At 35.5% G+C, this 21,048-nt stretch overlaps 1 protein-coding gene across 1 annotated transcript in view; it reads right to left on the bottom strand.

Moving 5' to 3' along the window:
- Dhc36C (Dynein heavy chain at 36C) overlaps nucleotides 1–21,048 on the bottom strand; it is a 179,390-nt gene that overhangs the window by 56,496 nt on the left and 101,846 nt on the right. Inside the window, exon 24 of the mRNA XM_073971035.1 lies at nucleotides 19,395–19,573. Within this exon, the coding sequence (XP_073827136.1) occupies nucleotides 19,395–19,573 (179 nt within the window). The remainder of the gene's footprint in view (nucleotides 1–19,394; nucleotides 19,574–21,048) is intronic.

Below are 21,048 nucleotides of genomic sequence, written 5' to 3' on the forward strand. Positions count from 1 at the left end.
TAGTATTAGTATTAGTATTAGTATTAGTATTAGTATTAGTATTAGTATTAGTATTAGTATTAGTATTAGTATTAGTATTAGTATTAGTATTAGTATTAGTATTAGTATTAGTATTAGTATTAGTATTAGTATTAGTATTAGTATTAGTATTAGTATTAGTATTAGTATTAGTATTAGTATTAGTATTAGTATTAGTATTAGTATTAGTATTAGTATTAGTATTAGTATTAGTATTAGTATTAGTATTAGTATTAGTATTAGTATTAGTATTAGTATTAGTATTAGTATTAGTATTAGTATTAGTATTAGTATTAGTATTAGTATTAGTATTAGTATTAGTATTAGTATTAGTATTAGTATTAGTATTAGTATTAGTATTAGTATTAGTATTAGTATTAGTATTAGTATTAGTATTAGTATTAGTATTAGTATTAGTATTAGTATTAGTATTAGTATTAGTATTAGTATTAGTATTAGTATTAGTATTAGTATTAGTATTAGTATTAGTATTAGTATTAGTATTAGTATTAGTATTAGTATTAGTATTAGTATTAGTATTAGTATTAGTATTAGTATTAGTATTAGTATTAGTATTAGTATTAGTATTAGTATTAGTATTAGTATTAGTATTAGTATTAGTATTAGTATTAGTATTAGTATTAGTATTAGTATTAGTATTAGTATTAGTATTAGTATTAGTATTAGTATTAGTATTAGTATTAGTATTAGTATTAGTATTAGTATTAGTATTAGTATTAGTATTAGTATTAGTATTAGTATTAGTATTAGTATTAGTATTAGTATTAGTCCCCTCCGATCAAAGGTATTCCACGCAATGTCTGAATTTGGTATCCCCGCAAAGCTCATCCGGCTTTGTAAGATGACTTTAACGGATACTAGGTCCTCAGTTAAAATTGGAAAGAACCTCTCCGAAGAGTTTTGTACCAAAAAAAGAGGTTTCAGACAAGGAGACAGCCTTTCGTGTGACCTATTCAACATTTTGCTGGAAAAGGTAATAGGAGATGCACATGTCAAAAGAAATGGCACAATTTACACCAATAGCCACATGTTACTTGCCTATGCTGATGACATAGACATCATGGGACGATCAGTAAAGGAAGTAACTGCTACCTTTAGGAAGGTCGAAGCAGAATCTGCGAAAGTGGGTCTGGCGGTAAACGGCGAAAAGACCAAATTGATGGTGTCGATGCGCAAAGCGTCCATAGAGCTCGGACCAACTGTGGAAGTTGGTACCTATAATTTTGAGGTAGTTAAAGACTTCGTCTACCTCGGCACTGCCATAAACACAACAAACAACATCAGTTGTGAAATAAGAAGAAGAATTGTATTGGCCAACAGATGCTACTATGGTTTATGTAAGCAATTAAAAAACAAAGCCACATCTCGTCAAACAAAAATAACGCTTTACAAAACGCTGATACTACCCGTGCTAATGTATGGCTCCGAAGCATGGGTACTTGCGCAAGCAGATAAGGCAGTGCTTGGTGTGTTTGGAGGAAATTTCTTCGAAAGATCTACGGGCCGATTTGCGTTGACGGTGAATATCGACGTCGTGTGAACCACGAGCTACATCAGCTATACAAATACATGAATATAGTTAAACGTATCGAGATGCAACGATTGCGTTGGCTAGGCCATATCATAAGAATGAGCGATGATGAACCCGCTAAAAAGGCGTATGGATACATGCCACATGGCGGTGCACGCAGAATCGGCAGGCCTAAGCTTCGATAGAGCACACAAGTGGATGAAGAAATGAAAAGGCGCGGTATTCCAGAAAGCGAAGCGAAAAACAGAGAGAATTGGAGATCTTTTCTTAGTTCGGTCTATGGAACAAATGTTCTGTAATGGGCCAGCTAAGTAAGTAAGTAGGTACTCGAAGGAGTGAACCGTATTGTGGACCACGAAATTCAAAGTATAGACCAAATCGGTTACTCCCTTCAAGAGTTATCGTGCGCAAAATTTTTCTGAACATTTTTGAACTTTTGTGGTGGAGGTACCGGAAGGAGTGGACCTATATAACCCATCTTCGAACTTAAACTAAGTTTGGACAAAATATAACTAAGGCCAAATTTTGAACGCAATCGACTGATCTGTTCGAGAGTTATCGTGCGCTCCAGCCAGCCATCCAGCCAGACCGACATACGGAAGAACATGACTAAATCGACTCCAAATTGTTTGAAAAGGATTTGGTGTAAAACCATTATTTCGCTGAGACACATTTTGCCCGTATGAAAATGTACGAGGAGCACTAGAAAACTATCTGGCCTAAACAACACACAATGTCGTCAGGCGTCATTTGACATTTTTTTAGAAAGTTTGACAGTTTTTTGCCTAAGCGTACTCAGGACAGTTTGATCCATGTGTTGGGTTGTTCACAGTGACTTGAAAAAATCACTTTGCAAAAAAAAAAAATGGGATTTACTTGGGAACATTTTCGTCCGATAATTTTTCACAACTTTCGACGTGAATAATCACGGCAAGAATGCATCGATCAAATTAAATCTTTATAAGTCGATAAAGGACCATCCTATAGCACTATAAAAAACTGATTTAATGAATTCAATCGTGGCCGACACTCGCCAAAAAACGAAGGTCATGAGGGTCGACCAAAATCGGACGTTGTGCTTGAAAAAATTTATGCTGTGCGTGAACGAATAATGCAAGATCGCCATGTAATATGTATACTGAGAGATGGAGGCACCGTCGGGCATTTCTTCAACCAACCAACATTTGATATTGCATGAACACTTGGCCGCAAAAATGGATTTTTCTCGCTAGATCCAGCAAAAATGGTCAATCACTCAAAAATAGACTCATGTGGATTCCTATACAAAAGTTCACCGGAGATAACTTTTCCTATAAAAAAATTTAACCGGAGATGACTTTTCCTATACAAAAGTTTACAGGAGATGACTTCCCCTATACAAAAGTTCACCGGAGATGACTTTTCCTACACAAAAGTTCACCGGAGATGACTTTTCCTAAACAAAAGTTCACCGGAGATGACTTTTCCTATGCAAAAGTTCACCGGAGATGAGTTTTCGTATAGAAAAGTTCACCGGAGATGACTTTTCCTATACAAAAGTTCACCGGAGATGACGTTTCCTATAACAAACTTTACCGGAGATGACTTTTCCTATACAAAAGTTCACCGGAGATGACTTTTCCTATAGAAAAGTTCACCGGAGATGACTTTTCCTATAGAAAAGTTCACCGGATATGACTTTTCCTACACAAAAGTTCACCAGAGATGACTTTTCCTATACAAAAGTTCACCGGAGATGACTTTCCCTATAGAAAAGTTCACCGGAGATGGATCTTCCTATAGAAAAGTTCACCGGAGATGACTTTTCCTACACAAAAGTTCACCGGAGATGACTTTTCCTAAACAAAAGTTCACCGGAGATGACTTTTCCTATACAAAAGTTCACCGGAGATGACGTTTCCTATAACTAACTTTACCTGAGATGACTTTTCCTATACAAAAGTTCACCGGAGATGACTTTTCCTAAAGAAAAGTTCAACGGAAATGACTTTTCCTATAGAAAAGTTCACCGGAGATGACTTTTCCTATAGAAAAGTTCACCGGATATGACTTTTCCTACACAAAAGTTCACCAGAGATGACTTTTCCTATACAAAAGTTCACCGGAGATGACTTTCCCTATACAAAAGTTCACCGGAGATGACTCTTCCTATAGAAAAGTTCACCGGAGATGACTTTTCCTACACAAAAGTTCACCGGAGATGACTTTTCCTAAACAAAAGTTCACCGGAGAGGATTTTTCCTATAGAAAAGTTCACCGGAGATGAATTTTCCTATACAAAAGTTCACCGGAGATGACTTTTCCTATACAAAAGTTCATCGGAGATGACTTTCCCTATACAAAAGTTCACCGGAGATGACTCTTCCTATAGAAAAGTTCACCGGATATGAATTTTCCTATACAAAAGTTCACCGGAGATGACTTTTCCTACACAAAAGTTCACCGGAGATGACTTTTCCTACACAAAAGTTCACCGGAAATGACTTTTCCTACACAAAAGTTCACCTGAGATGACTTTTCCTATACATAAGTTCACAGGAGATGACTCTTCCTATAGAAAAGTTCACCGGAGATGACTTTTCCTAAACAAAAGTTCACCGGGGATGACTTTTCCTATACAAAACTTCACCGGAGATAAATTTTCCTATACAAAAGTTCACCGGAGATGACTCTTCCTATAGAAAAGTTCACCGGAGATGACTTTTCCTACACAAAAGTTCACCGGAGATGACTTTTCCTAAACAAAAGTTCACCGGAGAGGATTTTTCCTATAGAAAAGTTCACCGGAGATGAATTTTCCTATACAAAAGTTCACCGGAGATGACTTTTCCTATACAAAAGTTCATCGGAGATGACTTTCCCTATACAAAAGTTCACCGGAGATGACTCTTCCTATAGAAAAGTTCACCGGAGATGAATTTTCCTATACAAAAGTTCACCGGAGATGACTTTTCCTACACAAAAGTTCACCGGAGATGACTTTTCCTACACAAAAGTTCACCGGAAATGACTTTTCCTACACAAAAGTTCACCTGAGATGACTTTTCCTATACATAAGTTCACAGGAGATGACTCTTCCTATAGAAAAGTTCACCGGAGATAACTTTTCCTAAACAAAAGTTCACCGGGGATGACTTTTCCTATACAAAACTTCACCGGAGATGACTTTTCCTATACAAAACTTTACCGGAGATGACTTTTCCTATACAAAAGTTCACCGGAGATGACTTTTCCTATACAAAAGTTCACCGGAGATGACTTTTCCTATAGAAAAGTTCACCAGAGATGACTTTTTCTACACAAAAGTTCACCGGAAACGACTTTTCCTACACAAAAGTTCACCGGAGATGACTCTTCCTACACAAAACTTCACCGGAGATGACTTTTCCTAAACAAAAGTTCACCGGGGATGACTTTTCCTATACAAAACTTTACCGGAGATGAATTTTCCTATACAAAAGTTCACCGGAGATGACTTTTCCTATAAAAAACTTTACCGGAGATGACTTTTCCTATACAAAAGTTCACCGGAGATGACTTTTCCTATAGAAAAGTTCACCGGATATGACTTTTCCTATAAAAAAAACTTTACCGGAGATGACTTTTCCTATACAAATATTCACCGGAGATTACTTTTCCTACACAAAAGTTCACCGGAAATGACTTTTCCTATAGAAAAGTTCACCGGAAATTACTTTTCCTATAGAAAAGTTCACCGGAGATGACTTCTCGTATAGAAAAGTTCACCGGATATGACTTTTCCTACACAAAAGTGTGTTTCCTATAGAAAAGTTCACTGGAGATGACTTTTCCTTTACAAAAGTTCACCGGATATGACTTTTACTGTACAAAAGTTCAAGTCAAAAGTTAGTTTCAGTTCGAAGATGGCCAATACCGGTAAACAACTTCCGGTACTTTCCCCCCATATTTAAAAGAAGTCACTTAATAAATAACTTCTAAAATGACCCATATCGATCCTCTCCTTAAGGTACCTCCCCCACATAAGTTCAACATTTGTGTCTAAGTGCAGTTTAGGGTCTGTTCGAAGATCCTTTGGAAATGTATATCGATGCTGCTACTTGTGATCCTGTTTACAACGATATTATGTTTTCCGAGGACTAGTCCATACTTTCTGGCATACTGGTCCAAATTTTATACGATGACCCACTAAAATGAGTAATGGATGCGATATCTATCGTAAAAAAATACTCCAAAAAATCCATTTCCATAATGGACTATGTCCATCCTTTTAAGTACCTCCTCCGCTGCCATGTAGGCCGTTGGTGGTAATGTCCTCTTGGCTTACTTGTCTTTATCAGCTAATTCGGCAATATCCTAAAACTTACTTAGTTTAGCGTTAAGCCTATCAATTCCTCTCGTTAAACAGTGTTAGAAATCCTTGCCCAGTCTGAAACTACCTAATATCCCGTGATTTTACTTTTGTCAAAAATATAATCTTTTTGAATAGGAAAGTCATATACCGTCGAATGTTGTGTAAAAGTGCTAAATAAGCAAGAATATATATAAATTTATTGTTGTACGAAGTGTATACGATTTCCTAGTGGGTATATGGTTGGAGAAAAAACGATATTACGATTGAAAAGATACGAAATATAATGTTGCTTACTTCTACTCTAATATATTGCCACGAACATATGCGTAGAGAGGGAAACAATGCTTCGTAATAAGTGAAGCCATGCTGAGAAAAATAAAAACCACTACCTTCAGTCCTTTTGGTATTCCTTTTTCCCGTATCTAGCCAACGAATCAAAAAAAAAATGCCAACAAATGGTCATGGCAATAAAAAATATGATGAGAATTTATTGCTCTTACAGGTAATCTGTCTCTACCCCACCCCCACCAATCCGGCAACGAAGAAAAACTTTTGCAATTTGTTTTACATGGATGATATGATGTTTTCATTAAGATGATGCGTATCAGCCAGCCGCCACCTCATAAATTCCTTGAGATTTATGAGGTTTTATAGAAAATGCAAATTTAAGCACAATTTTTGGTGTCTTCTTAATAAGGTGCGGGTGTGCGGATAGAAGGATATTCAGACAAGACAATATTCGTGGTGGTATAAACTCATTTCACACATGGCTTACATTACACAAGAGGAAAATGAGAGATGCTTTTCACAACAACAACAACAACCAAGGAAGATAATTATGGCCCTTTGTCACTGTCAACAGACACAAGCGCCAACCAACCAACCAAGAAACCACCTCCATCCACTATAGCGCGCAGTTCGTTTTATCCGTTTGATGTGGTTGTTGGGGTTTTGTCTTTGTGAAATTTAATTAAAACACACAGCATTTGTGAAGGCATTAATTTTTGTCTTTTTTTTTGGAGAACATAGTTTTAAAGAAGTTGTTTTTTACTTAAGCGAGGACATTAAAAACACATTTAAATGCCTCGAATGAAAAACAAGCCGCTACAAAACAATTTGCTAAATTTTTTGGTTACAATAAATGTTTTTGTTCAAAACTAACTGCCATCACTTATTTACTCTTTTACTGTCTGCATTCCATCCTCCATCCTCCTATCCCTTCACCTATCCACAACACTTGCTTCATTTTCGTTGGATATTTTCATAATGTTTCCATTAAAACCACTTAGAGAGCAAAGTAAGCGTTAACGTCATTTGCAGCAATTAAGACTTTAAAGTGCATAAAATGGCGCACATCCGCATTTTTGTAGTGCTTCATTCCGGCACACTCAAACAAACGCACACACATACACAAATATCTACATAGTTTTAGCATGTATACACCAAGCACCTGCATTCATTTCATGTGTACAAATGTGAGCAAAAACGAAATACAGACAAACAACGTTCACACATATTTACAAAAGAGTAAATAGCTAACAATGCGATATAGCACAATAACAGTGGTCACTCGTAACAAACCATGTTTCATGATCTACTGCATATTTTTTCAAAAATCCACTTGCCCCAAAAAATCTTCTTTAAAAATCAATGAGCCTCACATTATTTAAAAATTCACTATCCTTACAAAATATTCTTTAAAAATTCAAGGCCTCAAAAAATATTTTTTAAAATCCATGTGCCTTAAAAAATATTCTTAAACACTTTTAAAAATTCACGTGCCTCAAAAAATATTCTTTAAAAATCCAAGGACCTAAACAAATATTCTTAACAATTTTTAAAAATTCACGTGTACAGGGGCCTCAGAAAATATTCTCTTAAAATCTTCGGGCCTAAAAAATATTTTTTAAAAATCCTAGGGCCTCAAAATATATTCTTCAAAAATACACGAGCCTCAAAACATATTCTTTAAAAATCCATGGGCCTCAATGTTCTTTAAAAATCCACATGCCTCACGAATATTCTTTTAATAGCCACGGGCCTCAAAAAATATTCCTTAAAAACCACGTGCCTTCAATATATCCTTTAAAATCCACGGGCCTCAAAAACTTTTCTTAAAAACTTTGAAAATTCACGTCCTCAAAAACTATTCTTAAAAATTTTGAAAATTCACGTCCTCAAAAAATATTCTTCAAAAATGCACGTGCCACCAAAAATATTCTTTAAAGATCCACGGGCCTCAAAAATATTCTTTAAAAATTCACGTGTTTCAAAACATATTCCTTAACAAATTAAAGTGCCTCAAAAAGATCTTTAAAGATCCACGGGCCTCAAAACATTTTCTTTAAATATCCAAGGGCCTCAAAAATCCACGTTCCTCAAACCACATTAGTTAAACATCCAAGGTCCTCAAAAATGTTCTTCAAACATCCACGGGCCTCAAAAAATATTCTTTAAAAATTAACGAGCCTCAAAACTATTCTTTAAGAGTCTTCGGGACTCAAAACATATTTTCAAAAATATACGGGCCTCAATAAATGTTCTTCAAAAATCCACGTGTTTCAAAACATATTCCTCAAAAATTAAAGTGCCTCAAAAAAAATTCTTTAAGGATCCACGGGCCTCACAAAATTTTCTTTAAAGATCCAAAAATGTTCTTCAAAAATCCACGCGCCTCAAAACACATTATTTAAACATCCAAGGGCCTCAAAAATGTTCTTCAAACATCCGCGGGCCTCAACAAATATTCTTTAAATAGCCATGGTGCTGAAAAAATATTCCTAAAAAATCCCCGTGCCTTAAATTAATCCTTAAAAGTCCACGAGCCTCAAAAACTATTCTTCAAAATTTTTGAAAATTCACGTCCTCAAACATTTTTCTTTAAAGATCCACGGGCCGCAAAAAGTATTCTTTAAGGATCCACGGGCCGCAAAAAGTATTCTTTAAAGATCCACGGGCCGCAAAAAGTATTCTTTAAAGATCCACGGGCCGCAAAAAGTATTCTTTAAAAATCCACGTGCCACAAAAAATATTCTTTAAAGATCCACGTGCCTCAAAACATATTGTTTAAAAATCCACGTGCCTCAAAACATATTCTTTAAAAATCCAAGGGCATCAAAAAATACTCTTTAAAAATCCACGAGCCTCAACAATTATTCTTTAAAGATCCACGGACCTCAAAAAATATTCTTTAAAAATCCTAGTGTCACAAAAAAAATCGTAAAAGATCCACGTGCCTCCAAACATATTCTTTAAAAATCCACGGACCTCAAAAATATTCTTCAAAAATCCACGTGCCTCCAAACATATTCTTTAAAAATCCACGGGCCTCAATAAATATTCTTTAAAAATCCACGGGCCTCAACAAATATTCTTTAAAAATCCACGGGCCTCAACAAATATTCTTTAAAAATCCAGGGGCCTCAACAAATATTCTTTAAAAATCCACGGGCCTCAACAAATATTCTTTAAAAATCCAGGGGCCTCAACAAATATTCTTTAAAAATCCACGTGCCTAAAAAATATTCTTTAAAAATCCCAGGGCCTCAAAATTTGTTCTTTAAAGATCCACGTGCCTCAAAACACATTCTTTAAACATCCAAGGGCCTCAAAAAATTGTCTTCAAACATCCACGGGCCTCAAAAAATATTCTTTAAAAATCCCAGGGCCTCAAAAATTTTTCTTGAAAGATCCACGTGTCTCAAAATACATTCTTTAAACATCCAAGGGCCTCAAAAATTTTTCTTGAAAGATCCACGTGTCTCAAAATACGTTCTTTAAACATCCAAGGGCCTCAAAAATTTTTCTCCAAGTACCACGGGCCTCAACAATTATTCTTTAAAAATCCACGGGCCTCAACAAATATTCTTTAAAAATCCACGGGCGTCAACAAATATTATTTAAAAGTCCACGTGCCTCAAAAAATTTTCTTCAAAAATAAACGTGCCTCGAAACATATTCATTAAAAATCCACGTGCCTCAAAAAAATTCTTTAAAAATCCACGTGCCTCAAAAAATTTTTTAAAAATCCATGTGCCTCAAAAAAATTCTTTAAAAATCCACGTGCCTCAAAAAATTCTGTAAAAATCCACGTGCCTCAAAAAAATTCTTTAAAAATCCACGTGCCTCAAAAATTTTCTTTAAAAATCCACGTGCCTCAAAAAAATTCTTTAAAAATCCACGTGCCTCAAAAAATTCTTTAAAAATCCACGTGCCTCAAAAAAATTCTTTAAAAATCCACGTGCCTCAAAAATGTTCTTTAAAGATCCACGTGCCTCAAATAATATTATTTAAAAATCCAAGGGCCTCAAAAATATTCTTTAAAGATCCACGTGCCTCAAAACACATTCTTTAAACATCCAAGGGCCTCAAAAAATTTTCTTCAAGTACCACGGGCCTCAACAAATATTCTTTAAAAATCCACGGGCCTCAACAAATATTCTTTAAAAGTCCACGTGTTTAAAAAAATGTTCTTCAAAAATCCACGTGCCTCAAAAAAATTCTTTAAAAATCCACGTGCCTCAAAAAAAATTCTTTAAAAATCCACGTGCCTCAAAAAAATTCTTTAAAAATCCGCGTGCCTCAAAAAAATTCTTTAAAAAACCAAGGTCCTCAAAAATGTTCTTTAAAGATCTACGGGCCTAAAAAATATTCTTTAAAAATCCCAGGGCCTCAAAATTTATTCTTTAAAGATCCACGGACCTCAAAAAATAGCCTTAAAAAATAATCACGTGCCACAAAAAATTATTTTTAAAAAATCTACGTGCCTCAAAAAATTATTTTTAAAAAAATCCACGTGCCTCTAAAAAATATTTTTAAAAAATCCACGTGCCTCAAAAAATTATTTTTAAAAAATCCATGTGCCTCAAAAATGATCTTTAAAAATCCACGTGCCTCAAAAAATTATTTTTAAAAAATCCATGTGCCTCAAAAATGATCTTTAAAAATCCACGTGCCTCAAAAAATTATTTTTAAAAAATCCACGAGCCTCAAAAAATTGTTTTTAAAAAATCTCCGTGCCTCCAAAAATTATTTTTAAAAAATCCACGTTCCTCAAAAAATTTTTTTTAAAAAATCCACGAGCCTCAAAAAATTGTTTTTAAAAAATCTTCGTGCCTCCAAAAATTATTTTAAAAAATCCAAGTGCCTCAAAAAATTATTTTTAAAAAATCCACGTGCCTCAAAAAAATTTTTTTTAAAAAATCCACGTGCCTCAAAAAATTTTTTTTAAAAAATCCACGTGCCTCAAAAAATTATTTTTAAAAAATCCACGTGCCTCAAAAAATTATTTTTAAAAAATCCACGTGCCTCATAAAACTAATTTTAAAAAATCCACGTGCCTCATAAAACTAATTTTAAAAAATCCACGTGCCTCATAAAACTAATTTTAAAAAATCCACGTGCCCCATAAAACTAATTTTAAAAATCCACTTGCCTCATAAAACTAATTTTAAAAAATCCACGTGCCTCATAAAACTAATTTTAAAAAATCCACGTGCCTCATAAAACTAATTTTAAAAAATCCACGTGCCTCATAAAACTAATTTTAAAAAATCCACGTGCCTCATAAAACTAATTTTAAAAAATCTACGTGCCTCATAAAACTAATTTTAAAAAATCCACGTGCCTCATAAAACTAATTTTAAAAAATCCACGTGCTTCAAAAATTATCTATAAAACATCTACGTGCATAAAAAATATTCTTAAAAAATTCACATACCTCTGAAAATATTTTTAAAAAATCAACGTACCTCATAAATTTTTTCCTAAAAAATCCATGCGCCTCAAAAAATTAATTTAAAAAACCCACGTGACTCAAAAATTAATTCTTAAAAAATCCTCAAAAATTTTTTTAAAAAAATCCACATGCCTCAAAAATGATCTTTAAAACTGTACGTGACTCAAAAAATATTCTTAAAATCTCCACTCAAAAACTGCCTCAAAAAATTATTTTTATCAAAGATCCACGTGCTTCAAAAAATTATTTTTAACAAAAATCCTAGTGCCTCAAAAATTTATTTTTAAAAAATTCACTTGCCTCAAAACATTATTTTTTAAAAAATTCAATTGCCTCAAAACATTATTTTTAAAAAATCCACGCGCATCAAAAAATTATTTTTACAAAATCCACGCGCCTCAAAAATGATTTGTAAAACATCTACGTACCTCAAAGAATATTCTTTAAAAATCCACGTGCCTCCAAAAATATTCATAAAAATCGGAGTGTCTCAAAAAATATTCTTAAAAATCCACGTGCCTCAAAAAATATTCTTTAAAAATCCACGTGCCTCAAAAACTATTCTTTAAAAATCCAGGTTCTTCAAAAATATTATTTAAAAAAATCCACGTTTCTCAAATTTATTCCCACTGTTTCCCACATTTATGCTGTTTTTGTTTTATTTACAACAAATAGCAGATCTGTGATGTATAACCGATGGAATTTATATTCGTACATCCATCCCATCCGGGTTGCCTTGACAGCACATTATGGAGTACAGATATAAAATATGTATATACCTGGGTGCCTCACACACAAACACACCTTTGTACTCTTCGTGACAACAGTAACTTCAAAGTGTAGAACACAAAACATAGTAAAACAACTGCACAAACAGAGCTCAGAGGAAAATAAATTTTCCAGCATTTACCACATTGACAACATAAATATGTTGGGTGTATTGCCAGGAAGGAATGTAGTAGTGACTGTTATTTATAGAGAAGAAAGTTACAAAACTGATGCAATGTACAGCAATGGCATGTTGAATAGCATTTTTTTACATATCCGTCAAAATGAAGTGGCAAGTAAAAATTTCTTCTTCAACAATGAGATTCCAATTATATTTTGAATAATACAAATATTTTTTAATTCAGAAAACTGGAGTGAACATTTCGGACAATTTTTACAATAAAATAGATATTTTAACATAATCCAAATATATGGAGGAAATCTCCCTATTTCAATTCCTTTTTCACACCATAATTACATATTTATGTCTCCTAAGTATATTATAAGTTTAGAGAAGGAGTGTGTTTGAAATTCGTTCCGCCTATAACCTTACCTTACCTTATATAATGTTTTTTTTTACAAAAACTTACATTTATATTTTTCCAGTACATACATTTCTTTTTTTCCCTTTTCGAAATTTACTGATATGTAACTGTTCGTGTATGAATGAATGCACATTGGATGCTTTGGAATTTTATTTTTCCACTTGACTGACTTGACAGTGATGAAAATTGCATTCCGTTTCATTTTTTCTCCGAATACATATAATTTCAATTTTATGCAATATCCTAAAGGCCAACAAATACACCAAAACAACAACATCAACACATTTGACATGTAAGTGAAAGTTGCAATTTTAATGTAAAACTAAAGAGAATTTGGAATGCGGCGACGCCCAATAACAGCAACAAATCGATTACAGTTCTGTGCAGAAAAAATGCAATGTAATGCAGCGAATTCATTAAATACACTTTCAAAATTAAATAATGTTGACTTGAAAACGTTTTTATAGGGAAAATCTGATTAAATTTGATGCAGATGAAATTCACCAGTAGATGTAACAAATAAAAAAAGTTTTAATAGGAAATTTCGAATATTTTATTAAAAAAGCATTGTCATATATGATTGAATTAATTCCTTAATATTATTTAACTGTATTATTTAATACAATTTACTGACAAGGGAGGAATACCTCTACTCTCAGGTATCCCAAATGCAGTAAATCTATATACGAGTTTATGTGAATATGGTTGTTACTCAAGATGGCAGACAGTTGAATCACTTATTTTTACGAGGAATGCACGAAAACTACCTGGCCAAAAGACCATCCTATAGGACTTTGAAAAACTGGTTTAATGAATTCAACCGTGGTCGGCACTCGCCAAAGAACGAAGGTCGTGAGGGTGGCCCAAAATCGGTCGTTGTGTCAGAACAAAATGCCGCGCATGAACGGATAATGCGAGATAAAGGCATCCTTGGGCATTTCTTCCACCAACTAACATTTGATATTACATAAACACCTGGCAGCAAAAATGGATTTTTCTCGTTAGATCCAGCAAAATTGGACAATCACTCAAAAAAAGGCTCCTGTGAATTGGTTCAAAGAAATTGTGCATAAAATTGATCGCGGTGCTTCAAACGACGTTTATAAGATCGTCACAGGCGACGAATCTATGCTTAAGAGCCTGAAACAAAGCAGGAATGGGCCGTTTGGGTCTTCGAAAGCGAGCCAAATTAAAAGAAAGTTGATCATGTAAGAAGCACTTCAAAGCAAAAGGTTGACTGTTTCTTCAGAAAAACTGGCCGTGTGGCGACTATACGGCTTGAGAAATATAGGAGGTTAGTTCTGAGTGATACACTATAATTTGTTTGCAAGTCCCCTGAGAAATTCAAAAAACGAACAAGAGAAGACAAATCATTCTGTATCATGACAATGTGAGCTCTCACACATCGATTCAAACCAGCGGCTGTTTGATTGGGTCACCCGCCGTACAGCCCTGACTGGGGATCCAATGGCTTCCTTTGATTCCTGCATATCAAGAAAAAAATGCGTGCTCAATGATTTTTGTTGCCTTAAGATGCTGTAAAAGCGATCAAAAACCATGTTTTGGAGGTGTCTCAATCGGAGTGGAAAAAGTGCTTCGCCAATAGGTTTGAGCGCAGGAAAAAGTGTATAAATCATGCTGGAGACTACTTAAGAAAACAATAAAACCGTTTATGATGGTAAATATTCGCGTTTTCGTTATTAGGCCAGATAGTTATCGTTCAGCCCTCGTACCCTCCACCAAATGGAGGTATATTAATTATATTCTTGATTTCCATCTGACTGCCCGTCTCAAGATACCACTCGCAATATTTATATTACTTACTTACTTAGTAAGAACTAAGAAAAGATCTCCATTCATCTCTGTTTTTCGCTTGACTTTTTGGAATACCGCGCCTTTTCATTTCTTCATCCACTTGTATGCTCCATCGAAGCTTAGGCCTGCCGATTCTGCGTGCACCGCCATGTGGCATGTATTCATACGCCTTTTTAGCGGGTTCATCATGATATGGCCTAGCCAACGCAATCGTTGCATCTCGATACGTTTAGCTATATGCATGTCTTTGTATAGCTTATATAGCTCGTGGTTCATACGACGTCGATATTAACCGTCAACGCAAATCGGCCCGTAGATCTTTCGAAGAGTTTTCCTCTCAAACACACCAAGCACTGCCTTATCTGCTTGCGCAGGTACCCATGCTTCGGAGCCATACATTAGCACGGGTAGTATCAGCGTTTTGTATAGTGTTATTTTTGTTTGACGAGATGTGGCTTTGTTTTTAAATTGCTTACTTAAACCATAGTAGCATCTGTTGGCCAATACAAATCTTCTTCTTATTTCACAACTGATGTTGTTTGCCTATTGGTGTAAATTGTGCCATTTCTTTTGACATTTGCATCTCGTATTACCTTTTCCAGCAAAATGTTGAATAGGTCACACGAAAGGCTGTCTCCTTGCCTGAAACCTCTTTTGGTACTAAATTCTTCGGAGATCAGTATCAGTTAAAGTCATCTTACAAAGCCGGACTTCAGACATTGCATGGAATACCTTTGATCGGAGGGGACTGTCGAATGCTGCTTTATAATCGACAAAAAAGTGGTAGGTGTCGATCTGCATCTCTTGGGTCTTCTCTAGGATTTGCCGCAGGGTAAATATCTGGTCAATGGTGGACTTGCCAGGTCTAAAGCCACATTGGTATGGTCCAATTATTTCGTTGACCATTGGCTTTAGTCGTTCGCACAATATCCCTGAGACTATCTTATAGGCAATAGGGAGAAGACTTATGCCCCTATAGTTGGAGCATACAGTCTTATCTCCTTTCTTGTGGACGGGGCATGGGATGCTCATCGTCGGGTACGCGTTCTTCCTGCCAGATGGTGCTAACTAGCTGATGCATACACCTTATCAGCGCGCCGCCTCCGGTTTTAAACAGCTCGGCTGGTAAGCCATCGGCTCCTGCTGCTTTATTATTCTTCAGCCGGTTGATTGCTATTTTTACCTCACCTTGGCCGGGCGGTATACATTCAAAACCATCTTCTGGGATTGGATTTGTGGTATCATCGTCTTCGCTACTATTGGATACCAGCAAATTGGAGAAATGTTCCTTCCATATCCTGAGCACGCTATCTGTTTCTGTTACCAGATTACCTTGCTGGTCTCTACAGGAGGATGTGCCTGTACCAAAGCCATCTGTTTGATGTTTCACTCTTTGGTAGAATTTTCGGACTTCATTCTGGCTCCTGTACATCTCGATTTTTTCACACTCCCGCTTTTCCATTTCTCTCTTTTTCTTGCGGAAAAGACGTTTCTCATCTCTCCTTTTCTCCCGATATCTCTCTCGTGCGCTACGCGTTGCTACTGATTGTAAAGTAGCCCTATATGCCGCATTTTTCTCTTCGGTAGCAGCACGACACTCCTGGTCATACCATGAATTCCTTTGTGGAGGTCTCTGGAATCCAAGTATGGATTTTGCGGCAGTTTGCATGGAGTGGGCAATATTTTGCCATTGTGTTGTTATGTTATCGGGACAAGGAGTGCTCGCGTTAAGCAATTGGGCTAGTTGAGTGGAATATGCTGTGGCTATCTGTTGTAATTGCAGCCTATCGATGTCCAACTTCCGCGTTGTGTCTGTTCGTGCTTTATTTGCAACGTTCAGACGGGTACGTACCTTTGCCGCAACAAGGTAGTGGTCCGAATTAATGTTTGCGCCTCGGAACGATCGTACATCCAACACGCTGGATGAATGCCTTCCATCTATCACAACATGATCAATTTGATTATTTGTTCTTTGATCTGGAGACAGCCAGGTCCCTTATGAATATCGAGATGATTAAATCTGGTACTGCTAAGTACCATCTTTTTTGCAGCTGCAAAGTCTATCAGCCTCATACCATTGTCAGATGTTTCACTGTGGAGCCTGAATTTCCCGACTGTTGGGCCAAAGATATTCTCCTTTCCAATTTTGGCATTAAAATCGCCTAGAATGATTTTAATGTCATGGGCAGGGCAACGGTCATATGTTTCTTCTAAGCGCTCGTAAAATATATCTTTGGTCTGTTCGTCCTTTTCTTCAGTGGGAGCATGAGCACAAATAAAGCTCATGTTGAAGAATTTAGCTTTTATTCGATTTGCAGCAAGTCTTTCATTCACTGGGGTGAAGCTGGATACCAGATGTTTTAGTCTCCGACTAACTACGAATCCGCAACCAAATTCATGCTTTACGTCATGGCAGCTATAATACAGTGCGTCACCTTTAGGTGTTGTTGTGACGCCTTTCCCAATCCATCGTATTTCCTGTATGGCAGTAATATCGGCCTTGTACTTTTCAAGTACGTCTGCCAATGCGAAGACTGCACCTTCTCTATAAAGTGTGCGAACATTCCAGGTGCAGATTCGCAGATCATGGTCCTTAAAACGTTTGCGGGGTTCGTTAACTTTAGACGGGTTTGTTTTTCTTTTCTTTCGTTTTTTCATAGTAGGCTGTGTTTTCTAGGGGAGGGTTACTAACCCGACGCCCAAACCCAAGTATTTAACGTTCTTAAGGGTGAACGCGCGGCACATTTTAGCTCACTACCTTTAACGGGTGTTAAAGGCACTTCCCCAGGTGACACCACGGGGAGGTCAGTGTCCACTTGAGATGAAAGAGGAACCAAGATAAATCCTGGACTTTGCCATGTTAAAACCGGTCAGGACCGTTGCTTCGTATCTTCCATCCCCTACGTCACCCGAGGGCTCAAAATTATCTTTAAAAAATTCAGGTTTCTTGGTCTGATGAGGCCTCCAAAATATTCTTTAAAAAGTCCATGTTTCTTGATCTGATGAGGCCTCTGAAATATTCTATAAAAGTCCACTTTTCTTAATTTGATAAGGCCTCAAAAATAATATTTAAGGAATATACTTTTGTTGGTCCAGTAGTGCCTCAAAAAATATTTTTTAAAGAATCGACGTTTTTTGGTATGCTCATCCTCCAAAAATATGCTTTAAAAATCGACGTTTGTTGGTCTGATTTGATCTCCAAATATATTCTTTAAAAAGCCCGCGTTTCTTGGTCTGAAGGGGACTCCACAAGTATTCTTAAAAAATCCACGTTTGTTGTTCTGAAGGGGCCTACAAAAATATTTATTAAAAAATCCACGTTTGATGATCTGATGGTACTGCCAAAATATTATTTGAAAAATCCACTTTGGTTATTCATTAAAAAATACACGTTTCTTGGTATAATGCGTTTTTCTAAAAATACTCTTAAAACCCACGATTGTTGGTCTGATGGTGTCTTGTTAAATCGATTTCCGATTTCACTTATTTTAGTATATATATTGTATTCAAGATATTGAAAACAATTCTTACGCGTTTTACAAATTTCATTTTCCTTAATTTTTACTGTGCTTTTCATTTACCATAGATTTTTTCCGGTAAAATTAAAAGCCACTACACCTTATTGAGTCCCTCAAACTCCCTTCAAATGTTAATATGTTTAAGTTTCCATTTGGGAATAGTGTGGTTCAATTACATTCTCCACATTTGCAATTAAGTTATGTTTCAAAGTGGAAATGACAAATGACACGACCAGGAACAAAAAAACGTGACAAATACAAATGGTCACTATGGATAACCACCACAAGCCGATTTACATAATGTCAATTTACAATTCCAAACAGACGATGAACAGTTTTGTGAACTTTTCAAATTAATTTGAATATATATTTTTTGTTAATTAACTTAATTAGCCACAACTGCTGAACCAATACGCCAAAGATAGGATAGGAATAACAACAACAAGAATAAAATCAAATACACAGAGGCATGACAATTAACGATGCGAAATACAGTAGGACAAAGTTATAGTGAACAATGTTTAGGAAGAAGATTACAACTTATTCTTCTTCTTGTACGAGGACAAGTGCCTGGGCTCTCTAATGCTCCTCAGAAATGTGTACACATGTTCTCTTCTAAGAGTCATTTTACAGCCAAAGTTAATCGCAATAAAAGATATTAGAGTTAATAGCAGTAACAGGTCCCAATATATTCGTAAAAAACTTATATAAAGAGAAGTTAGATTAACATTTTCCTAGTGAGCCCCTGTTAATTATTTTCTTTCGACAGAATTCGAAAATTTAAAAAATCAATGTTGTGATTTAACGCCCTCTATACTTCACATTTAACATTATCACTGCACATATTGTACACAAAAACATACATTGATGAGCATACTTTTAGGGGGAATATTTAAAGAAAGTGAAATACCGGTCTACTGTATTTTAGCAAGCAATCTGAAAGGCGATCTATGTTTTTTTTTTCTTGGAAAAATCCTAATAATGGTGACGTTTAGCTTTTAATTATAAATATGCTTTATAACTAACCGAACTGACCGGTCCTTCTACCAATTTATATAACCACAATCCAATTGTACATCTATACAAAAAAAAGAAACGTTGTACTTACCCTTTCAAATAAACTCCGACAAATATTCACATATAAGCTATAGGTGAAATGTGCCCGCAAATCCTTTAAACGCTCCACAATATCATCGACTTTTTCCGTATTATCAATGGAGGCTGTATACAAACCCACAAACCAGGCTAAGCTGTATTGATACATCGGATCGATGTTGGCCAATTCAACTGTAATGAAAATTAATGAGATTTTTCATTCCCGAGTATTAATTTAGAATGAGGATAATAATGTAATGCAATGTAAAGCAACAGCAGCAACGACCACCAACCAAAGTCCCTACCGTCCCACACTCGCTCAAGTGTCAAGTAAATCCGCCCGTCCGCCAAATGAAATGCAACGAAGTAAAATGATATAAATGACGTTTGGACTGATGGCCAGGGCCAAATGCAATGGATTTGTTAAAATGCTAAATGACACTTGAATGTCGTGGTTATAGAATGAAAAATGCCAAAAAGGGGGAGGGGGTAGAGATTAAAGGAGTTGGTGCTGGACTAACGATGCAACGTTTCAAATGCAAAACCCAAAACCGCAGACATTTTTACAAAATGCAGCCATTCATTCGTTCATTGTAAGCCATATGTGCGTGCCACTGATAATCGTTGAAATATAATTGTGAAATTGTAACGAATTTTAATTGGAATTACTAGCGGTAAAAGAAGAGTGTGGAGGGGGTTGGAAATAGGGATGTAGAGAATGCCAGTGGTGAAATAGATTAAATAAAACACAAGCACATGTAAACCAAGGCACTTCATCTATTAATTTAAAATTAAGGGAATAAAATCCTTTAAAATTTCAATAAGAAGTCTAAAATTAATACAAATTGTTGATAAAACGGAAAGTTCAGTAGAAAATATTCTGAACATATTTTTGCGGTTATAGAGTCAGTCTTTATCGCAATGAACCCTAAATAAGGAGAACTTGGAGCCATCAAAGGATCCAAGAGGTTAATCACTTGCTTATCTGAAAACTCAAAGGTAATCGAAATGTATGTTAAAATAAACTACGATCGCACACCCCTTGAAGACTGTGGGACTACGAAAATGGATTAGATTTGGACAATTGAACATAAGGTGATCTTCAGGATTGGTTTAACAAGAACCGTAATTCCAAAAACGTACACGGTGTGCCTTAACAAATTTAAATGGAAGGTGCTTACACCTCGGAAGTTTTTGCTGATTCTGAAACTACAATGCTCATAAATGAGAAATATCAAGAAACAAAAAAAATCGCCGGAGGGATTTTCAAATAAATCGCGATTTAAGTTCACATTTTTAGGGGTTCTTTAGGTTTTCACGATTTAACTTGGAAACCGCGAGTTCTATGTAAATGGGTCTAAAGAAAATATTGTAGCACACAAGATTGGCCTTTATGATATTTTCGTAGGTTTTACCGTTTTTGAGATATTGAATTTCAAATTGAGACAATGCACTGACTGTATCGCCTCCTTATAAAACAATGTCATTACTACAATTTCCCAAATTAAACTTATATATCTTGAAAATGGTACAACCTAGAAAAAAATAGATCATCCAATCTTGTAGAGAACTTTCACAGCTTCACTATTTTCTTTAGTCCCATTTTGATATGACTTGCGGTTTCCAAGGAAAATCTTGAAGACTTAAGATAAAAACCTAAAAATTTG

Source organism: Musca autumnalis, unplaced genomic scaffold, assembly GCF_047663935.1.
Source record: "Musca autumnalis isolate F117 unplaced genomic scaffold, ASM4766393v1 scaffold_2, whole genome shotgun sequence".
In the NCBI taxonomy this organism is placed as follows: domain Eukaryota; kingdom Metazoa; phylum Arthropoda; class Insecta; order Diptera; family Muscidae; genus Musca; species Musca autumnalis.